The sequence below is a fragment of the Bombyx mandarina genome, chromosome 12, assembly GCF_030267445.1.
Source record: "Bombyx mandarina strain Sakado chromosome 12, ASM3026744v2".
In the NCBI taxonomy this organism is placed as follows: domain Eukaryota; kingdom Metazoa; phylum Arthropoda; class Insecta; order Lepidoptera; family Bombycidae; genus Bombyx; species Bombyx mandarina.
Genome location: NC_143219.1, coordinates 6,213,676 through 6,235,055, shown reverse-complemented (window position 1 = coordinate 6,235,055; position 21,380 = coordinate 6,213,676). Strand labels below are relative to the sequence as shown.

The following is a 21,380-nucleotide window of genomic DNA, read 5'->3' as shown; positions in this document are numbered from 1 at the left end:
ACTACAAAGTTTGGAACAATATTTTCACAATGTCTTTGAAGAAAAACATGTTATGGGGTGTAAGACGATGCCTTTTTTTTTTTTTTTTTTTTCTCAGGATGGGGTCCGAACCTCCTACGAGGTCCCCGCGCCTAGGGGGTGCGCGGGGTATGTGAGACTCAACGATCTGCAGGTGTTGAGAGCAGATCGCGGGCCCAAGGATTTTAGGGCCCACCCACTAAACGACTCCCCTGCACTCTTACACCCGACGTCCGATCTCCGTCCGGGGTCAGAACCCGTTCAGAGTAGGGGGGTTCCCGCGGTCAACACTACAACCTGACACGCGGTGCCACCCCGAGGACGCCCGACCGACGGGTCGTCGAGGCGATAGTCGACGACCAACGACGTCAGTCTCCGCGGTACGGCGGCCCTAGCAGTCCGCAGCCGTCGACGCGCCGTCCCGTCCTCCTGGTGCCAGCGCGCTAGAGTGACGGTAGCGTGCGGCGCAGCCTCAACCCCCTTAGGTCGCCCCATGACCATCACCGGGAGGAGACTGCCTCCTCATAGGGGCTGGAGCTGCACAAACGCCCTCCTCCGACCCCCGGCCCGACGGCGACGGCACGGCGCCGAGAGGGAAGAAGAGCTCTCCCTCTCCCGTTCCGCCACCTCCTTCTGTGAGATGGTGGACTCGCAGAAGTCGAGCATCGCCTGCCAGGACTCGTCCCTGCCGAGCATCGTAGCCATGACGGTCGGAAGCGACAAGTCCGGTCCTATTTTTGCAACGAGGACGCGGCGCTGCTCCGCGAAAGCGGGGCAGTACGCGAGCGTGTGCTCCGCCGTGTCCTCGTTGCAACCACTGCAGTGGAGGCAATTCAGCGTCGGCTCCCTCCGGGCGACGAGGTGCAGGTAGCGACCGAAACAGCCGTGTCCCGTGAGCACCTGCGTCGCCCGGAAGGTGAGACATCCTCGGTCGCGATTCACCCAGTCCGATAGGACCGGGCGGATCGCCTCGACGGTCCGTCGCCCGTAGGCGGGGTCCGCCAGGCGGCGAGACCACGCCTACACCACGTCAGGCCCCCCGACGTTCGGCAACAGGCGACTCAGCGAGCCGGCGGCCGCCATCAATCGGGGACCTAATCTCTCAAAGTGAGTGCGGAAGCTCCAACGACCGTCCAGTACGAGACCGAGGTACCGTAACCCGGTCGCACGATCTCGACGCGAACGCCTCCGATCACAAGGTGGGCCCCTGAGGCGGCGCTCTGCGGGCCCCGTGGAACAACAGGGCCTGGGATTTATCGAGCGCCACCTCCAGACCCAGCCTTCGGATCCTGCCAATGACGAAGGCCACCCCCGCGCAAGAAAGGGGCTCAAAGCCCCTTTCCATCCGCGGGAACAGCCCGGAGACAATCTCCCGCAGCTGCTGAGGCTGGAGACGCTCCGTCACCGGGAGCGCCCACGGCCGCAATTTCTTGCGGACTGTTTGGTACGGGCGCCCCCAAAGATCTTGGTCAAGAGTCTCCAGAAGCGTCTTCATGCTCTGAGACTTGGCCTCGCCGATGGCCCGCCGCAGTGCCTCCTGCTTCTGACGGCAGTCAGCATGCAGGCGGGTCGCCACCTCCGCGAATTCCGCATCGCGAAGGCGGCGACGGCGGTGTCGAGCGCTTCGGCGGCGCGCCCGGACGCACTCCTCTCGAAGGAGCGCGATCTCGGACGTCCACCAATACGCACCGCCACGCGGAGCGCGACCGCTGACCCGGGGCATCGCAGCATCGCAGACGCGACGCATCGTGCCCCGGAACCATTCGGCCTCCGACTCCACGTCAACTAGACGCGCGGGCATCGGCGCCCACTGTGGCCGCCTCCACCGCAAGCACCTTGTTCAGGCGCTTCAGTGCCCATCGCGGGAATGACCGGGGAGCACTACGCGGGAGCTCCTCCTCGCCGCGGGCGTCTTCGGCCGGCGCGTTCAACGAGGTGGAAACGGAGAGCTCAAATCGAACGAACCGATGATCCGAGAGCGTCTCCGCCCCCTCGAGGACACGCCAACCACTGACACGGCGCGCGGCGGACGGAGACGCGAACGATACGTCCACGTGTGATTCCCCGTTCCACCGCGCGCAGGTCGCGACCGAACCTCTGTTTAGAAGACAGAGGCCGGTCGCGAAAGCTCACTCCGACAGGAACTCGCCACGCGAGTCCGTGCGGGGGGATCCCCACGCCGTACATTTAGCGTTGAGGTCCCCCGCTAGTATCACTGGGCGAGACTCGAAGCGATGAACCAACGCCTCGAGCCCACCCAGGAACTGCTCGAACTCGGCGAGACCCAGATCCCCTGGCCACCATTCCAAGGGGAAGTAACGCCGTCGACTGTCGCATCACGATCGCCACGGAGCCATCGACATCTCCGGCCCAGGAGTCCTCCCGGTCGGAAGGTACGAAGTATGGCTCCGCGACGATCGCGATGTCGATGACCCACTCCGCCATGGTATGGACGAGGAGATCCTGCGCCCTGGCGGAGTGGTTCACGTTCGCTTGAAGGAAGCGATGGACGTGATCCATTATTGAGGTATCACGTCCATCGCTCCCTCGTCTTCCGTCCCGCCTTGCGGCCCAACGGCCGCGGCGGGAACTGACGGGCCGGCTGTTTCACACGCAGCCGGCTCTTCCTCTGACTTCTTCTTCTTTTTCCCGCCACGCCTCCTCTTTGTGGAGGAGGGTGCGGAAAGACAGGCCGGACCCCCGGCCCGATGATCGGCCCGCCGTTTCGCTGCATCACACAACACGCAGTACGGTGTTGCAGCGGTGCAGGAGGCTGCCTTGTGTCCGGGCTGACAGCAACGGAAGCAAAGTCCGCTGCGATCCACAGCCGACGGGCACTTGGCGAGGCCGTGCCCGGTGCCAAAGCACCGGAGGCATCGCCATGGACGTGCCTCCTGCAGCTGCACGTGGGCTATCACCTAACCCACGCGCAGCCTCCCCGGCGAGTCGGCAGGCCGACCTTGTGGAGGCGTGGCCAAGAGGGTGGCCGCCTGCACGGGGCAACGCGCCCACACGGTGAAAGCCCCAGAGTAACAACTCCGGAACTCTCCCACCTTCACTTGTGCGAGGGCGCAGTTGCCCTGCGATGCAATAGCGGCGGCCACTTCCATCTGAGTAGCGCACTCATCCAGGCCCGTCACCTTAATCTCTGCCATCTTGACGGGCCTCTCGATTCGCACGACTTCCGGGTCCGGCAGGACTTCGCGAAGCCGGGCCGCCAGTCTGTCCGCAGCCGCGCCGGAGTCGGCACCGGGACATTTAAGCAGCCGAGCCCCGTTAGCTGTGTGCCGGACTCGGATGACACCCTCTACGCCTATATCGTCTACATCAACGCTACAGCGCGCCCGGGCCATCACCTCCCCGTAAGTGAAGCCTTTTTCCTTCGCAGCCGGCAGCAGCTCTAAAACTACTGCCGCCGACCGTGGGGCGCGCGGTTTCCTTGACTTCCGCCCCTTCTTTTTGTCCTAGCTGCCTCTCGACCCATAGTCTGGGGAGCGGCGGCCACAAGGACGGGCCGAGGGTCAAGCGAGGTTTGTGTTTTCCTTCCACCCCGCCTCACCACTGTGGTCCACGCCTCGTTCATGTTGGACGGGGCGGATGGTAGCGGACGGGGCTGGGGGGTCTGTGCCTGCTTGGCGGCGTTCAGGCCCTTCTTCTGCTTAGCGCGACTCCTTCCAGGCCCCGCTTTTGCTGGCTGGAGTGGGGCAGGAGCGGCGGTCGGCGGCCTTGCGGGCTGAGCATGCACTCGCCTGCTAGCAGACTTGACCAGTGCAGCCAAGTTAGCCAAAGCGCGCGTCGCGGGTGCTGCACCCACTTTGGTCACTGTGGCTTTTGAAGGCGCTGGTGCCGCCACTGTTCCACGTGACGATGACATAGGCGCGGGGTGCTCGTGCGCCAGCAATGGCCTCGCGCGCTCAACTTTGGAGGTGCGAGCCTGCAGGATCGTGATTTGCCGCTTCAGCTCCTCGATCTCCTTATCCTTTTCTTGTAGAATGTCTTCTAGCGGGGGTGGCGGAATTGTCAAATTGCTTTGGCATCCAACAACCCCATCGAGGGTCGCACGCATATCAGTCAACTCCTCTCTCGCACGCACGCTCTCCATCCGTAGCTCCCCATTTTCTGAGTGCAACCGCTCCAGTTGCGACCGCAGGTTGGCTACCTCCTCCGTGCTTGTGCGCTGAATGAAAGCCTCCAGATATACTTCCAGGGTAGCGGCTACACATTTCAGGGCCCGGACGTACGTGCCCTTTAAAGAGCCTGACTTGGACGCCACTGAGGATACAATTTCCTTCAGCACATGAAACTTCCCTCCGGGGTCATCTGGATCTATCTCCATGAGGGAGCGGGTCAGCCGCTCAACTTCACCTTCTCGGGTCCGTTCCGCTGTCCGACAGCGGGGGCATCGGTTCGCACCGAAGGGTAGCAGCTGGTATGCTTTAAGTCAGCCTCAGCTCCTGACTACGTTCCATGGCCGAACACACCACAACGTTTACCGGCCCTTCCTCAACCGCCATGAATTTGGCGGGCGCGGGTTCAACCTCCGATGAGTCGGAAGGAGCGGTGGTCGTTGGACCGTCTTCCGCTTCCTCCGGGTCCTTGGTTCAGCCTGGTTCCGGCTGATAGATCGCCCAACGCTGTCTTGCAGGAACAGCGGCGACTCTCGACCGCTTGACGCGTATCCCCTTGCGGAGCTTCGCGTTGAGCGTAGTGAGAGCGCGCTGTCACAGCGCTCAGGTTGCACGAACGGGATCCTCTCCCTTTCGCGGTTCGTGCTACCGCCTCCTACGTCTTGGCAATTGTTGCCCCCTCCAGAATACGAGGGCTGCGTGCCTCCGATTGCTCGGAGGCACGGAGGGATTCAGCTCCCGCTGAGCGGGAGGTACCCTCCTGGGGTAATTTCTCTTACAATTGTCCATTATTCATAATTGTCCTTTCTTATTTAACCAGAAGTGAGGTCCCTGGGATCAGGTGATGCCCTCGGGACTGGACTCCTTCCAGCCATTCATCCCATCGCCGGGCATCGGAGCTTAGGATTGGGGCATTTTTTATAGAGGTTTACGTCCTCGCGACCCCATGCTTTACGGCAGCGGCCACCGTCCCCCACACAGTGGGGATTACGGGTTGGCCGGAAGGCTACCGAGTGCACAGGGTAACCCAGCAGACAACCGCCCGACGCTCGATACGAGCAACCACGGAGCCACGCCGACGAACCGGTGCCTCCCATATCTGGGGGGCGTTCCCCTGTAGCCGAAGCCGGGGACATGGCAACCAGCGGCAAGCAGTCGCAGAAATGCAACGCCAGCTCACTTTCACCACAATGGGGCATAGGGTGCCACCGCTCACGGCATGCCGGCGAACCGGTCCCATCGGAAGCTGCGTTCTCCAGAAGGAGCACTCTTCACTTAGTGAAGAGTGTGGAGGGCGCAGTCCTTCCGCTCTTCCTAGTGCTAGTTTGGTCCGCGTCATCCGATCTCTTTCGTTGCAAAGCCTAACTAAGCTATCCTAAACCTAAACCTAAATCTAATCCTACACCTAGGACTTCAAACTGCATCTAAACCTAATCCTAAACCTAGGACCTACACCCACAGAATCCTTGCAACGAAAAAGATCGGACGATACCTCTGGGAATGTCACCCAGAGGATCCCGTGATCCGCCACCTTCGGACGCGCCCGGTGGAAGTCCAGCCTCCCTCGCAGACGAGGCCCACAGCACGCAATCATTGGGTGCTGTGGGCCTCGTCCAGATCCCGGGGTGTAAGACGATCCCTAGGCAAACTACCGGAACTAATATCAATCTCAACGAAACTCTATCGAAGGAAATGATACTTATTCTCATAGTAGGTACTTAAGTTAATCTTAAGATAACTTATGTTGCAGTGAACATATTGTCATAGAGCGACACAGTCGTGTTGCGAAAAGTCTCTTGACTAAAGAAATAATGGAAATCATGGGTTTCAATTCGATCGATAAGCAGTTGGTGTATCGAAACTGTTTGAACTTTTTTTTTTTTTTTATAACAACTAATAGGCAAACGAGCAAGACGGGTCACCTGATGGTAAGTGATTCACCGCCGCCCACGGTCACCAGCGTTTACGCCAGTGCGTTGCCTACCCTTCAGATAAGAATATGCTCTTTTCTTGAATAACCCAATGTCGCAGTTGTTGGGGAAGACCGCTGATGGCAACGAATTCCAGAGATTTACTGTGCGTGGCAGAAAACTGTTTTTAAAACGCATTGTAGTGGAACGCCAACCATCCAGATGGTGCGGATGATAGTTCCGGCGAGACGATCGGTTGCGAAAATCAGCGACTTCTATTAAATTGAACAACTCTTCGGAACACTCCCCATTGTAAATTCTGTAAAGTATGCATAGGGAAGATAGATCCCTACGCAGTGCCAAAGGATCTAGCCGATCGGCAAGTACAGGATCGTCGACAATCCGAGATGCCCTACGTTGGATTCGGTCAAAGGGAGATAGCTGATAACCCGGAGCCCCGGCCCAAAGGTGGCAACAATACTCCATGTGAGGCCGCACCTGCGCCTTATACAGCTTAAGGCGGTGAGCCGGCTTGAAGTACTGTTTGGCCCTGTTGAGTACTCCGAGTTTTTGGAGGCCATTTTAGCCTTACTCTCCAAATGACCGCCAAACTGGACAACACTCGAAATGTCTACGCCCAGAATGCCCATGTTCGGCTTGGCACAAAGGTGAGTGTTTCCGAAGAGTGGCGATGCGACAAAGGGGGCTTTTTTAGGGGTGAACGCGCAAACTTGAGTCTTAGAAGGGTTAAACTGGACTAGATTTAGTCCCCCCCAATCGGAAATCTTCACAAGGGATGATTCGATTTCAGACACAAGTTTGTTCCGACACTCATCGACGTGATCCCGAGAGATATTGCTGCGGCCGAAATACACTGCATCCACGGTACTGTCATCCGCATAGCAATGAATGCCACTGGTATGCAACAAATCATTGATATGCAGAATGAACAATGTCGGGGATAACACGCAGCCTTGGGGAACACCAGCATTTACGGTCCGGGGGTCCGAGCATGAGCCGTCTACGACGACTTTAACTCTCCGTTCCGCAAGGAAACTGCCGATCCACCTACAAAGTCTCTCAGGAAGCCCATAGGAAGGAAGCTTCGATAGTAAGGCTTTATGCCAAACCCGATCGAAGGCTTTCGCAATGTCCAAACTAACGCCTAGTGCCTCACCCCTACTCTCAACCGCCTGCGCCCAACGGTGGGTTAGTAAAGCCAAAAGATCACCAGCTGATCGGCCTTTGCGGAAGCCATATTGGCGGTCGCTGATCAGCTGGTGCTCTTCCAGGTAGCCCATGAGCTGGCGGTTGATTATGGATTCCATAATTTTGGAGAGTAAGGAGGTGATAGCGATAGGCCTGTAGTTGGACGGATCTGAGCGGTCGCCTTTTTAGGGATCGGGTGTACTAGAGCCGTCTTCCATTAATGTGGGACAACGCCGAGGACATAAGAGTGTCTAAATAAGCGCGTTAAAACCGGTGCCAGCTCTGGAGCACACACCTTCAGCACAATAGGAGATATTCCATCGGGCCCACTCGACTTGTTGACATCCAGGGAGAATAGTGCTTTCCGCACAGCACACTGTGTGAAACGGACGTCCGCCATTGTGGTTTCACACCTCGGGATGGTAGGAGGAGTGTTCCCCCTGTCGTCAAGAGTTGAGTTTTCCGCAAAGATAGAGCCAAGAAGATCGGTTTTCTCCCTTGCGGAATAGGCCAATGAACCATCCTCCCCGCGCAAAGGTGGAAGCGTCGACAGACAGAAATTACCCTGGACAGCCTTGGCGAGAGACCAGAACGCACGAGAGCCAGATGGCAGGCGCGCCAGTCTCTCGCCAATTCTCCCAACGTAATTTGATTTTGCCAATGCAATTTGCTTCTTAAAGAACCTGGAAGCAGAGTTGTACTTCTTCTTGAGTGAGTCAGAGTTTACATCCTTAGCGGCCTTTGCCCTAGCCCAAGCCTGGTAGCATTCCCGCTTGCGACGATGTGCGTCACGGCATGACCCACCAAACCAGGGCCGAGACCTGCCACCGACAGGCACCGCTGAGCTAGGAACAAACAATTCCATGCCCTGCAGCACGACGCCGGCAACCGAGTCAGCGCAGGTGCTAGGATCCTCTGACTTGAAGCAAATCTGCCCCCATGGGTAGGATGCAAAGAAAGAGCGCATCCCGTTCCAGTCTGCTGACCTGTAGTGCCAAACACGTCGTCTACCAGATGGAAGTGGTTGTGACGAGACGGTGAGAGGCACCACGCTCCGAACTAGGCAATGGTCCGATGACCCGAGAGGAGCATCGACCCATACCCGAATGGGTTCGGGGCGAGAGGTCAGCAGAAGGTCCAATAAGGAAGGCGAATGGTCTTCCACATCCGGCACGCGTGTGGGAGAAGGTACCATCTGCGTCAGACCATTGGCAATGGCAAAATCGTGAGCAGACCTTCCCGCATGGTCAGTACGTGTTGACCCAAGCCAGTCAGAGTGGTGGGCATTAAAGTCGCCCAAAACCACAATTTCTGCGGTAGGAATCTGCTCAAGTATTCTGTCAGTGGACACCTGCAGGTGCTCGAAGAGCCGGTCATATTAAAACACGTACAGTAGTTTTTACAGACTAACTTTTATTAATATTTTAGCACAGTAGGTAGGCACACATATTGTTTATAGCCTATGATAGATGGCGCTAAGTACATATATAATTATGTTACCCTACAACAACAGGTCAATTTCCGAATTTCCGCTATGAGACCTGTAAAGGCACGCGTAGACGCGAATGTGATCCTCACAATCGACGCGCACCCAAAGGGTCGACAGGTCTCTGCCTTCAAGACTGCTGAGCCTACGGTAACAAATTCCCTCCCTGATGTACACACACACGCCGGCGCGTGGCACAAAAATGTGCTCCAGGCTATAGGCCGGGTACTTTAGATATGAAGTGTTAGTTGGGGAGGAAATCTGCGTCTCCGTCAGGAAAAGCAAATCTGGCCTTTCCATCTCGAGATGGTGGTGGACGGCATTTAAGTTCGAGTGAAGTCCCCTGATGTTAGAAAAATCCACTGCTAAAGTGGAGGGGGACTTCTTCGTTATTGGGCTCAGTTTGCACCCAGCAGCTGTGATAAACGATGCTTGATGTGCCCCCCCAGAATACAATGGGCAGCCTGAGCCAGAGCGAGAGGATAGCATCTCTCGCTCTCGCTCAGAGAGGGATTCTCCAGTCTCTAAGAGACTGGTACCCTCCTGGGGTATTTTATTTGTATCACTCGTCGCCATCACAAAAATCAAAAATAGCATAAGGGGTGGGGAAGGAAAGGGAAGGAGAAAGGTCACAGAGGGTGAGGAATTGTGGGACAGGGAATAAAAAGTCAGGAAGGGGCCAACTGATACTCATTCCCACACGCAACGCAACAGTCCCTAGAAAATCTGTTGCGATACGTGTAGTATAATGAAAGTGCCAGTTGCTATTTGGGCCCCGAGGTAGAGGGATAAGGGCGCCGGGACTCTCACTCACCAGTCGAAACGCGGTGGCCTCTAGGAGGCCCCCACTTCACGCTGATTTTCTGTGAGAGGTTAGTGTTTCACCGGTCGATCCTGCCCACCTACGTGCTACAGCGACTGCAGACTTGGATCTACTACTATACTACTATACTACTACTTCAATATTTAAATCACTGTCTGCATCGGCATTCAGGTTATAGTGGTCTCCTATAACCGGTTAACATATAATTGTCCTCGTCTTCCCGTTTTATTCAAATAAAACAAAAAGAAAAATGATTTGTTTATTATAACTTCATTACCATTACCGATCAGAAGACAATTAGGCTTAATACTAAGTATATCTCTAATAAGCTTTTATGCCTCGCTGTTAACCACTTTCCTTCAAGCATTTTAGATCATTATACTTCCATTGAACCATTATTATGTACTTACTGAAGTAACTAGGCGTGACTTGTATATGGTAAATGGCCATGATGTTGTTTTGGTCCGTTCAGAGGAGGCCTGGGTACACTGAACCTTACAAAACTAATTTGACGAAAAATATAAATATAAAACATAAGAATATTTGATCCTGGAAACTAAACTTCACACGCATAGGAGCTACGTAGATTAGAAAACAGGATTTACTATCTCAAGCTGGTCAGCTTATGCCAAAATCAAACATGATATGTAATTTGAAATCCACGTAGAAAAGGGAACTTTTACTGATATGAAACCCTCATTGATCATGTTTATAGTTCAAAAAGCGATTTGTGAAATCCGCACGACCTCGTAATAGCCACGGCCTATGCGGCCCATGCTCAGTAATGCTTACCCACTTCGATAAAGCGGCACGACACGAGAACCCTCTCATCGTGGCCGCCGGTAACTACATTCCCGATCCTGCGGACAGAATGGAAAGCAGTCGACGTCGCCCAAAACACGTCATCTCGGATCCTCCCGATCCACTAACGGTGCTTCTAGGTACTTCAAGCACCGGTCACCGTTCTCGTCGAACCCGTCGCTTGCGACGAAGGGCTCGACGAGTAAATTAACTCCCAGACACAGCCCACTGAGTTTCTCGCCGGATCTTCTCAGTGGGTCGCGTTTCCGATCCGGTGGTAGATTCTGCGAAGCACGGCTCTTGCTAGGGTTCGTGTTAGCAACGTCATCAGGTTTGAGCCCCGTGAGCTCACCTACAAAAGTTAGGGTTACGCTGACATAGCCTCTCAAGGCTCTCAGCTTAGGTAGGAAAAAAAAAAAAAAAAAAAATGCTTACCGGCATAAGAATGTCATAAATAGTTTCATTTCGAACAGAAGGGTGGCTTGAAACTCCTTATTAGTAGCTTTAAAAATTAGGAAATAATTAACAATGCGCAACTCCATTAACTTTTGCATTATTATAAGATTACGTTCACAGCGTGATTTTTAGTGTACAATAAAGTATACTCTACTCTGCTATAACGATAATGATCAAATTCAACGCTCAGTTTTGTATAGCGTTTTGAGCAAAACAAAGTGGGTGTTAGTTACAGGTTCAATTTCGATAGATAAATAAATAAACGATCAGAAAATTAGCAGAAAAGTGAGAAAATTAAGGAATATTTGATTGAATGCATTGATTTTTGTTCAAGAACACCGACTAACTAGAGTATGTCTATCATTTGAAATAGACACAAGCCTTTCAATATTGGAACTTTTACTCTAGATTTTAGCTGCAATGAACATTATGCAACATATTTGGAGTTTAACATTTATTATTATTATTATCTCTGTCTTGTCATCGATAAACCCAAAACCTGATTACGTGAGTTTGCTTTTTTTTCTGCAAAAAAATCTTTACTTTATACGTTTAAAAAAAAAAACAATCAAACTGTTATTTAATTATCCCACTTATTAATACGCTTTTATTATTAGCTTCAGACGTATGTATCTTTCTAACGGAATCTTTGAACATGATTTTGACCCCCTTCAATACGTCGGATTAACTGGAAATTTGGTATACTTATCAAGGACCGATAACAATTGAATATTAAAAAAATTTGAAAAAAATAAATAAAATAAATATTGAAATTCAACTAAAAAATTAAAAATAAAAAATCGTTTAAAAAACATAACAAAATACGCTTTTATAGAAAATCCAACTAAAAAATAGAATATAAATTTGAATTAAAAATAGTGTAAGAAAAAATGATTTTATTGTAAAAAAAAGCGTGGGGTGCATGGTATCAGCAGTTATAAATATTTTTATAAATTGTTATAAATATTTTATTTTATTGTATTTGTCTATATACTAAGTCTGGTCATAAATACTGTTACAATTAAAAATAAACAAAAGATTACATTTGAATTTGGAATCTGTCATTTTTATATGATTGCTCATTGAGTTTTCTCATTTTGGCGCCAATACATTGTACAATATTTTACGATATTAAAATGGAGTGGGGTGATAAAGAGAACCGAATCGCTGTGATTGCATTACACAAAGTAGGTATGGAGCCAAATGCAGTTTTTAAAACTCTTCATACGCTTGGTATTAGTAAAATGTTTGTGTACCGGGCTATTAATAGGTGCAATGAGACCTCCTCTGTTTGTGACAGAAAAAGATCTGGCCGTCCACGTAATGTTCGTACGAAAAAGGTGGTCAAAGCAGTAAGGGAAAGAATTCGAAGAAATCCTGTCCGGAACCAAATGATTTTATCTCGGGAGATGAAGATAGCGCCTAGAACCATGTCGCGTATTTTAAAAGATGACTTCAGACTTGCAGCCTATAAGAGACGTACTGGTCATTTCTTAACTGATAATTGAAAAGAGAATAGGGTGGTAAAATCGAAACAACTACTGAAGCGGTACGCAAAGGGAGGTCATAGAAAAATTTTGTTTACGGATGAGAAAATTTTTACAATTGAGCAACATTTTAACAAACAAAATGACCTTATTTATGCTCAAAGCTCTAAGGAAGCTTCCCAATTAGTCGACAGAGTGCAACGTGGGCACTATCCGACTTCAGTGATGGTTTGGTGGGGTATTAGCTATGAAGGAGTGACTGAGCCATACTTTTGTGAAAAAGGTATCAAAACATCGGCACAAGTGTATCAAGATACCATTCTTGAGAAGGTAGTGAAGCCCCTTAACAATACCACGTTCAATAATCAAGAATGGTCCTTCCAGCAAGACTCGGCGCCAGATCATAAAGCTCGGTCTACGCAGTCTTGATTGGAAATGAACGTTTCGGACTTCATCAGAGCTGAAGACTGGTCGTCGTCTAGTCCCGATCTTAATCCGCTGGATTATGATTTATGGTCAGTGTTAGAGAGTACGGCTTGCTCTAAACGCCATGATAATTTGGAGTCCCTAAAACAATCCGGTACGATTGGCAGTGAAAAATTTTTCCATGGAAAGAGTGCGTGCTTCTATTGATAACTGGCCTCAACGTTTAAAGGACTGTATTGCAGCCAATGGAGACCACTTCGAATAAGCTTTTTATACTTTAAATTGTTTTGTATTTATGTATTAAACTAACACACTGTAAAAGTAGTAAATGTTATTTACAATAGAATATTTTTTTTCTTTTGTCTCAGTATTTATGGCAAGACTAGGTATATATTATATATAACTATATATTTTTAGTTGGATTTTCTATAAAAGCGTATTTTGTTAGTTTTTAAACTATTGTTTATTTTATTTTGATTTTATTTATTTATGTTATATGACATGTCCTTCTTCAAACGAGGCTTGTGGAGAGTATTAAACGGTAGGCAGCGGCTTGGCTCTGCCCCTGGCATTGCTGAAGTCCATGGGCGATGGTAACCACTCACCATCAGGTGGGCCGTATGCTCGTCTGCCTACAAGGGTAATAAAAAAAATAATTAATTACTATTTTTGCTACACAAAAATATATATCTAATATGAAAGCAAGAAATATCCTTTAAAAACGAACTAAAAGTATTTATTTTTACTACCTTGATATATTTTAATTATCAAAGCTTAATTTAACTAATGATATTCAATAATTTGGCCTTCTAATATCCAGATCTCTTGATCTGGTCGCTCTTGGTCAAAGTAATAGAAATGATTGTATTATCATCAGTAAAAGTGCATTTATAAATAAAAACTAAGCCTATTGTCTCTGTTTGTATTTATTTGTCAATAGTCACTTTAAATTAAACAATTAGTGAAAAGATCAATTAATGTACTTAATTTTCAATGAAATTTTGTGCAAAGCTTAGAATTTGTTTCGTTTCAATCTATTCACTGTTTACGCCTGCATTCGGGCCCAAGCTTTATAAAGCTCGTAAACCGAATCAGAGATATAATTTTATAATAAAACGTTTACAGATATTTGTTTCAGGGACCCGTTTCAGTCGCCGTAAGTCGTTTCGAGAAATGTAAAGGACCAAGAAGAAGAGATTGCTCCGACGTGGAACTTGATTTGAACAACGGAATCTTGATCACATATGATCTTTTGGTCAAATCATACATCAAACTCACAACTGTGAGTGAATTCTTTTGAATAAATAGTTTACATAGTCGATTAATGTCAACTCTTTTAAAAGTACGAGTAATAAGGTATTTTTGACTTTGACTATTTTAGCCCCTTTTTTTTGTGATACTAAATTATAGATGAACAAAGATATCACAAAATGAATGCTACCACACACTAGGAAACATTTGGTTGAAGGCTCAATCGTGTTGCGGATTTCTTAGCCTTAAAACGAAAACGCCTGACTTTTTTTTCCAACTTATTCACTGGTAGCCTAAGGAGCTATTTCAGCTATACTACGTCTGGCTAACAATGGCCTTAGCAAGAGCAGTGCTTCGCAGAATGTACCACTGGGTTATAATCGCGAGAAACTCAGTAGGCTGTGTCTAAGGGTTAGTTTTGTCGTCGAACTCTTCACCATAATCGACGAGTATGACGGTGACCGGTGCTTGAAGAGCCACCGAGAGTGGATCCGGGAATCTGACTAGGCATGTTTCGGGCGGCGGTGACTTTCGTTAGCAGTCACCAAAGTCAGATATGTAATTAGCTGGCGACGATTAGAGGTTTATTACGTCGCGCCGCTTTATCGAAGAGCCGTTCTGACGCTTTAGGTACTTACATATCAGTTCGAAATTGAAGTCGTCGTGATATCGACATTTTTCACGTACGGCGGTGCTGCGACGGCTACCCTGCAAAAATGAGATTTGATGACCTGGGAAGAGTTTCTGAGGAAACGGACCGCGTGAGTGAATTCTACACTTGCATAGGTCATGACGGAACGTATTAGAGTATCATCTTGCTACGAGGGGATAATTTACTTCGCTTGCAAATCATTGGATAGAGTCAAACAAATAGGAACGTGGCTCGGTCACGCGCCGTCCTAATGTAAGGACCGAAGGTCATCCCTCTGTCGAAGGTGGTATCTAGATGCCAAAGATTTTGATGGAGTTACCACGCCTAATTTTGGATGAGATACTAGCAGTCGTGACGGGAGGGTGACCTTTTGAAGAGCGCAGCTGTGCTTATCGTGAGGTTGATTTCGTTTGCGCTACTTCCGGAACCACTGACCTAGTGGTTCGTGCCAGTAACTCTAGCTTGTCATCGTCATCGTCATCGTAAGCCGGGGGTAGACCTGAAGGGCGTACGAGGGGGGTATATCAGCGGTTTCCGATTTGAGAGTTATAGCTAGACGCCAGTACACTCGGTGAGAGGACGAGAGTCCTTCTAAATAATTTTACCACCTTGTGTACGGGCTTCGTCTAAGTGAGATTTGACGTCCCGCTGCAAACGACGTAGTCGGATCCGGTTTGACGCGGTGGGAAAACGATCGTTAGTCCGGATTGACGCGGTCCTAACTCTTAGGAGTTTCTTGAGGGTAGAGTCAGATGCAGTGGTAGAAGTCCTCCATAATGACTTAGTGTGTCAGATTGCTTATGGCTGTGGACAAGTGATTTGTCAAGATTTCTATGGAATCGACGATTGTCAAGGACGAGGAAAAGTTCGGCTTTAAAAAGAATTACTAGGGAGGCTTCTGCCAATCCACCATGGTCCTCGTTACTGGGTCTGGGATGTAAGGACGACCAAACTACACGACGACAGGTCGGTAATCGGAATTGACGCCTAAAATTACTTCGAACTCGTTACGAACCTAAGCAGTGCCAGAGCAATGGTGCTCAGAACATAAACAATATGTTAAAGGAAGTGAGTCGAGGTTGGACGGCCAACGATTTCGAAGGCGCGATCGTCAATGAACGCGTCGAGACGTAGGCGTCTTACATTACGATTTATCATTTTTGGACAGTTCTACCCAGTGGTACCAACCCAAGCAGAATCACCGCGTTCCCCATGCTGAGCAGTGCTTCGATGTCGCTACTCAAGAGGGGTTTTCCGGTTGGGAATACACCGATCCGCTAACTGAATGATGTTTCGTCAGTGAAATATAGTACACTAATGTCTCGAATTGAGAGAGCAAGGAGGGGCAAGTCTATGGTAAATAGACACCTGATTGCTTCGCGGTAGAAATAGGTAAGAATACAGTACCGATCCGTGTGGCTCTACCACAAACACGCTCTACCACGAGTAATTAACTGCCAATTACAACAACAATGTCCGTTGCTGTCGCAAGCAATATACGCTATTGATTTAATCGAAACTCTACCTAGTGTCTTTAAGTGACTGGTGGTATTGGTTTACAATTTAAAAACTAGAAATTCTGTATTTCTGGTCATTTTAAAATAGTGAAAATTTAAATTTAATTTAATTTAAATTTCTGAACTTAACTGTCTTTAATGAATGTAAGAAAGATATTTAATGAATGTAAGAAGAAATTTAAGAAATTACTATATTCTAGAAAATTTATTTCGTTGGAAAAAGTATTATTTTTTAAACAATAAATAAATAAACTATATTCTAGGGTCGGATTGTTGCAACTTCAAAAGGCAAAGAAATGATGAGATTTCAGATGAAGACGCCGTGCGATCACTTGCTAGTTCAATCTTTATTCAAAATTTATTTTAATTTATCAAAAGAATGTGCAGTTAAAAAGGTTTGTATCTCACTTAATTAGGCTCGTTATTAATTTTTTTGGCAAAGAAGTAAACACCTGACGTCCGACTTTATATGGAAATGATATGTCGAATTTTCACAACGATCGACGTACGAGCCTTAGAAAAGACGGAACTGAACCAAAACAGGCTAAGGTAAGGCGAGGGTATCGCAAGTATCCCCAGGATACCGACTCGGTCGGAGAGTTGGGCCCTTCGTTACCCGATTGCTCTTTTTCACGGAGCGTGTAGAGTAGCTAAGACGTATTCCTCACAAATCTCCAAACCAGCATACCAAAGGGCCTGGAATACTTAGTGGCCAAGGAATTTGGTGAAATCCTTATGGCTCAGGGTTTGGCGGCAACTGGTTAGTACGAAGAAAAAACAAATTTAATATTAATTATGTAAAATATTTTTCTCTCGGTCAGGGTACGCTACCTGCTTCTGCGAGAGATTGCATTCACAAAAGTCGAACATCGGCCGCCACGATTCGTCGCTGGCGAGCGTCGCAGCCATGACGCTCGGCAGTCATCCTCGCATCGTCGATTCGAAAAATTCAGTAAATCCATTGCACCGCTTAAGACAAGACGTCCTACTGGTGATGGGACGTCTTGTGAGTCTGCCTGGGTCGGTAGCACCGCACTGCCTATTTCTGCCATGAAGCAGTAATACGTCTCAATTCCAAAGGTGGGGCTCGAGGTGGGTGGCGGCATTTACCTTTTATTTCAATAAATAACTTTATAGTTTGATTTGAAAGTTGCGTTTTATTGCTACAGTTACATTGCTATTATTTTGGATCTAATATTAGGTCCTTACATATGAAATTGGCGTTTTGTACGAGAGGAATATAGTCTTTTTTTTTGTAAAATATATTTAATTTATCAAAGTATGCACCGTTCTTATCTATGCACTTTTGCCATCTCATAGGTAGTTTATTGATCCCTTTACTAAAAAAACCATGGGAGCGAGAATCAATAAACTCTTTGAAGGCGGTTTGGACTGCCGCATCGGAGTTGAAATTTTTTCTTGTAAGAAGTTGTCCAAATTCCTGAAAAAATGATAATCTGTTGAAACAAGGTTCGGGGAGTGTGCTGGATGTCGCAGACATTCCAATTGTAGCTCATCTTACTTAGTGGTTGTTTGTTGTGCAATGTGTGGTCTTGCGTTGTCCTGAAGCAGCAGTGGCCTAGAGCGATTGACCAGTCTCAGTTATTTGTCAGCTAATTCTTCCTTCATGGTTTGCAATTGCTGACAATAGATATCTGCCGTAATCGCTTGGCCAGATTTTAGAAAACTATAGTGAATAACACCGGCGCTAGTCCACCAAATATTCACAAGTAACTTTTTCTGAGTCGTTTTTCATATAGGGCAGGATTTGGCTGGGTCTCCAGGGTTCAACCATTGCGACGAACGCTTCCGACTATCGTACAGTATTCATTTTTTATCACAAGTAATGATTCGATTTAAAATCCCTTCATTATTGTGTCAGTTGAGCAAAGTAACACAGCAGTCGATCCATGTTTGCAAGTTCGATTCACTCAATTCATGAGGTACCCATCGTTCAAGTTTTTTTACTTTCCCGATTTGCTTCAAGTCGATGAATACAGTTTTATCACTTACCTGCAGCCTGCAGCTATCTCTGAAGTCCATTGTGATGAATCCGCTTACGCAATAGCCTTTAATTCTTCATTTTCCAGTTTGGTCTCCGACCTTCCACGGGGTTGGTTCTGAAGGTCGAAATTTCCAGAACGAAAACGTTGAAACCAAAAACGTACCGTGCTTTCCTTTGGGAGACCAGTGCCGTACACATCAATAATCCTTCGAGCTGTTTCAGCAGCTGGTGCCACGGTAGAACTCGTACTCGTAAATATACCGATATTTCATGTTTTCCATTGTGAGGTAATAAGCGACGCCAAATAAAAATATAATAAGGAAAAAACAAATGAATGACTGTTTTCAAAACTCAAATGTACCAGCTAAATGAATTTATAAATTTGAATTTGGAATTCTTAACCAAAGAGGAGATATTTCAGATCAAAATGGTCAAGTACGACAAAACGCTAATTTCATATTATTATGTACGATGTACCTAATAATTTGGCCGATGATACGTACACTTTTAGTCAATGGATGGTGGTTCGACGACCTTGTTCTGCTTTTCTCTCTCTTATTCCACTGAGTAGGATCAACGCAAAGTATGCGTTTTATAGGTATGACAGTTGCGGTTTTCATTAATGGGGAAATATCTAATATTATGCTTGAGTTACCCGAATCGCACAAGCACAACTTTCAGTAATAGGCACAAAGATATAAAATGTAGATAGATATATATTATTACTATTTTCAAACCTAATTTAGTGATAATCAAATATGTCATTTCCTTTTAAGAAAAATAATAAATTACAGTTCTGTTAATGGTTGAATAATTAAAGACAAAGTAATGTGCATTTTTTTCTACTTTCTTTTAGGGACATTATGTTTTCAAAGTAAACCTTCAAGACCTATCGCAGAAGTACTTCGAAGGAAATTATTTTTACGGAAATTGGACTTTTCGTTCAGTCTTCGCCGGCAGTGAATGCAATTTTTTGTGTACAATTATGGAAGTGATAATATCACCGAAAAAGGTCTAGTCTAAGTATATAAAAAAATATTTGATTAAAAATATTTTTAATGAGATGAAATATTACCATTCATTAAATGATTCGTTACGCCACAAATGTTTTTTTGTAAAAATAATGGTTAATGATTTTCTGAAATAAAATAGCAAAAATTTACAGTAACAAACTTTAAACTGTTTAAGATTAATTTTATAACCACCACAAACATTATGTAAGTCTTATTCGAGTCATTATTTGTAATGCAACTTTTAAAACACTTCTAAAAATACTATAACATTTAATACATACATAATTATACTTTTTTCGTCATTGATTGTTGTACTTAATGAATTCTAATAAATGACATTTTAAAGAAATCGTATTATTTTTATCATTTGTTTTTTTGTTTGCTTCATTGATAGAATTATTAAAATCGTCATAATCCTGTCACAGCTGTCATTATATATCGACACAATCCGCCCATTATTACAATATATGTGCGCTGTGTACTATATGTCTGTGGCACTATACTTATATAGGTCTATGGCGCTGTGTGACTCTAGAAAGTTGCCTTAAAAAAGTTGTATTAAAAAATTAAACAGCATTATGCCTATATAACGCAACGCCATAGACGTATTTAGTGATGGGATGTCCTGCTACCATAAAATTGGTCATAAAGTTGGAATTTGTCCCTAATCGCCCCATTTTACCGGTACTTACTTTAAACTGTTTAAGATTAATTTTATAACTACCACAAACATTATGTAAGTCTTATTCCAGTCATTATTTGTAATGCAACTTTTAAAACACTTCTAAAAATACTATAACATTGAATACATACATAATTGTACTTTTTCGTCATTGATTGTTCTACTTAATGAATTCTAATAAATGACATTTTAAAGAAATCGTATTATTTTTATCGTTTTTGTTTTGATTCATTGATAGAATTATTAAAATCGTCATAATTCTATCACAGCTGTCATTGTACATCGACACAATCCGCCTATTATTAATACGCTTTTATTAGCTTCAGACGTATGTTTGTTTGTAACGGAATCTTTGAACATGATTTTGACCCCCTTTAAAACGTCGGATTAACTCGAAATTTGGTATACTTATTAAGGACCGATGTTAATTAAACATTAAAAAAATTGAAATTCAACTAAAAAATTAAATAGAAATAATAGTTTAAAAAAAACTAAAAAAATACGCTTTTATAGAAAATCCCACAAAAAAATAGAAAATAAATCTTAATAAATTTGAATTAAAAATAGTGTAAGAAAAAATGATTTTATTGTAAAAAAGCGTGGGGTGCTTTTCAGGATATTATCAAAATAACCCTTCTACTCATATCTGTTCATAAAATATTTATAACTACTGATACCATGCAGCCCACGCTTTTTTTACAATCAAATCATTTTTCTTACACTATTTTTAATTCCAATTTAATAAGATTTATTTTCTATTTTTAGTGGGATTTTCTATAAAAGCGTATTTTTTTAGTTTTTTAAAACTTTTATTTATTTTAGTATATATGCGCTGTCTGACAACATTGTGCAGGTGACTGTTTCAGTAACGTTGCATGTTCGTTTCACTCTTGAAAGTTGCCTTAAAAAAGTTGTATTAAAAAATTAAGCAAAGTGTTTAACGTAACGCCATAGACGTATTTAGTGATGGGATGTACTATTACGATGGATAGTCGATGTTTTTTATAATAAAAAACATATATTGTGCGTAGTACAATTTTTATCGTTAAAAAGTCTATAATTATATTTATATAGCACATACGGTGCAATAACGTCACTTAAGCAAATTATGTAATTTTTCATGAGAAACGTTGGAAAATTCAACATCTTTTATATAATTCTTACATAGTTCGGCTAGACTATAGAAATAAAATAATGTTTATACTACAACTTTGAACTACATCAGTAAAAGCAAACATCTCTCTCGTCTCTCGTCTCACTAATAACTATTAAAAAGATATTTCTCATACTCAGTCCAGTGTTAACAAAAATTGCATAAGTGACTTTATAGCACCGTATGTGCGGTATATAGGATAAGGTTACTTAAAAGGTTGCTAAGAAGAAATAATATATGTTATCCGTTTAAACTTATATCAGAGTCAGGAACATCTGAATTGTCACTAAATTCATCATCTGAATCTGTGACGTATATTATTAACGATGAATTCATTATGTTGTCAATATGGATGTCACGATCC

General features: G+C 45.7%; 1 protein-coding gene across 1 annotated transcript; it reads left to right on the top strand.

Moving 5' to 3' along the window:
• The first annotated feature begins 11,048 nt into the window (after window positions 1-11,048).
• Window positions 11,049-19,530, top strand: LOC114252195 (uncharacterized). Its single transcript, XM_028186702.2, has 4 exons — window positions 11,049-11,337; window positions 13,882-14,025; window positions 16,427-16,558; window positions 19,025-19,530. Exons 1-4 carry the CDS (start codon window positions 11,251-11,253, stop codon window positions 19,184-19,186), a joined length of 525 nt encoding a protein of 174 aa, XP_028042503.1. The 5' UTR covers window positions 11,049-11,250; the 3' UTR covers window positions 19,187-19,530.
• Window positions 19,531-21,380: the final 1,850 nt, after the last annotated feature.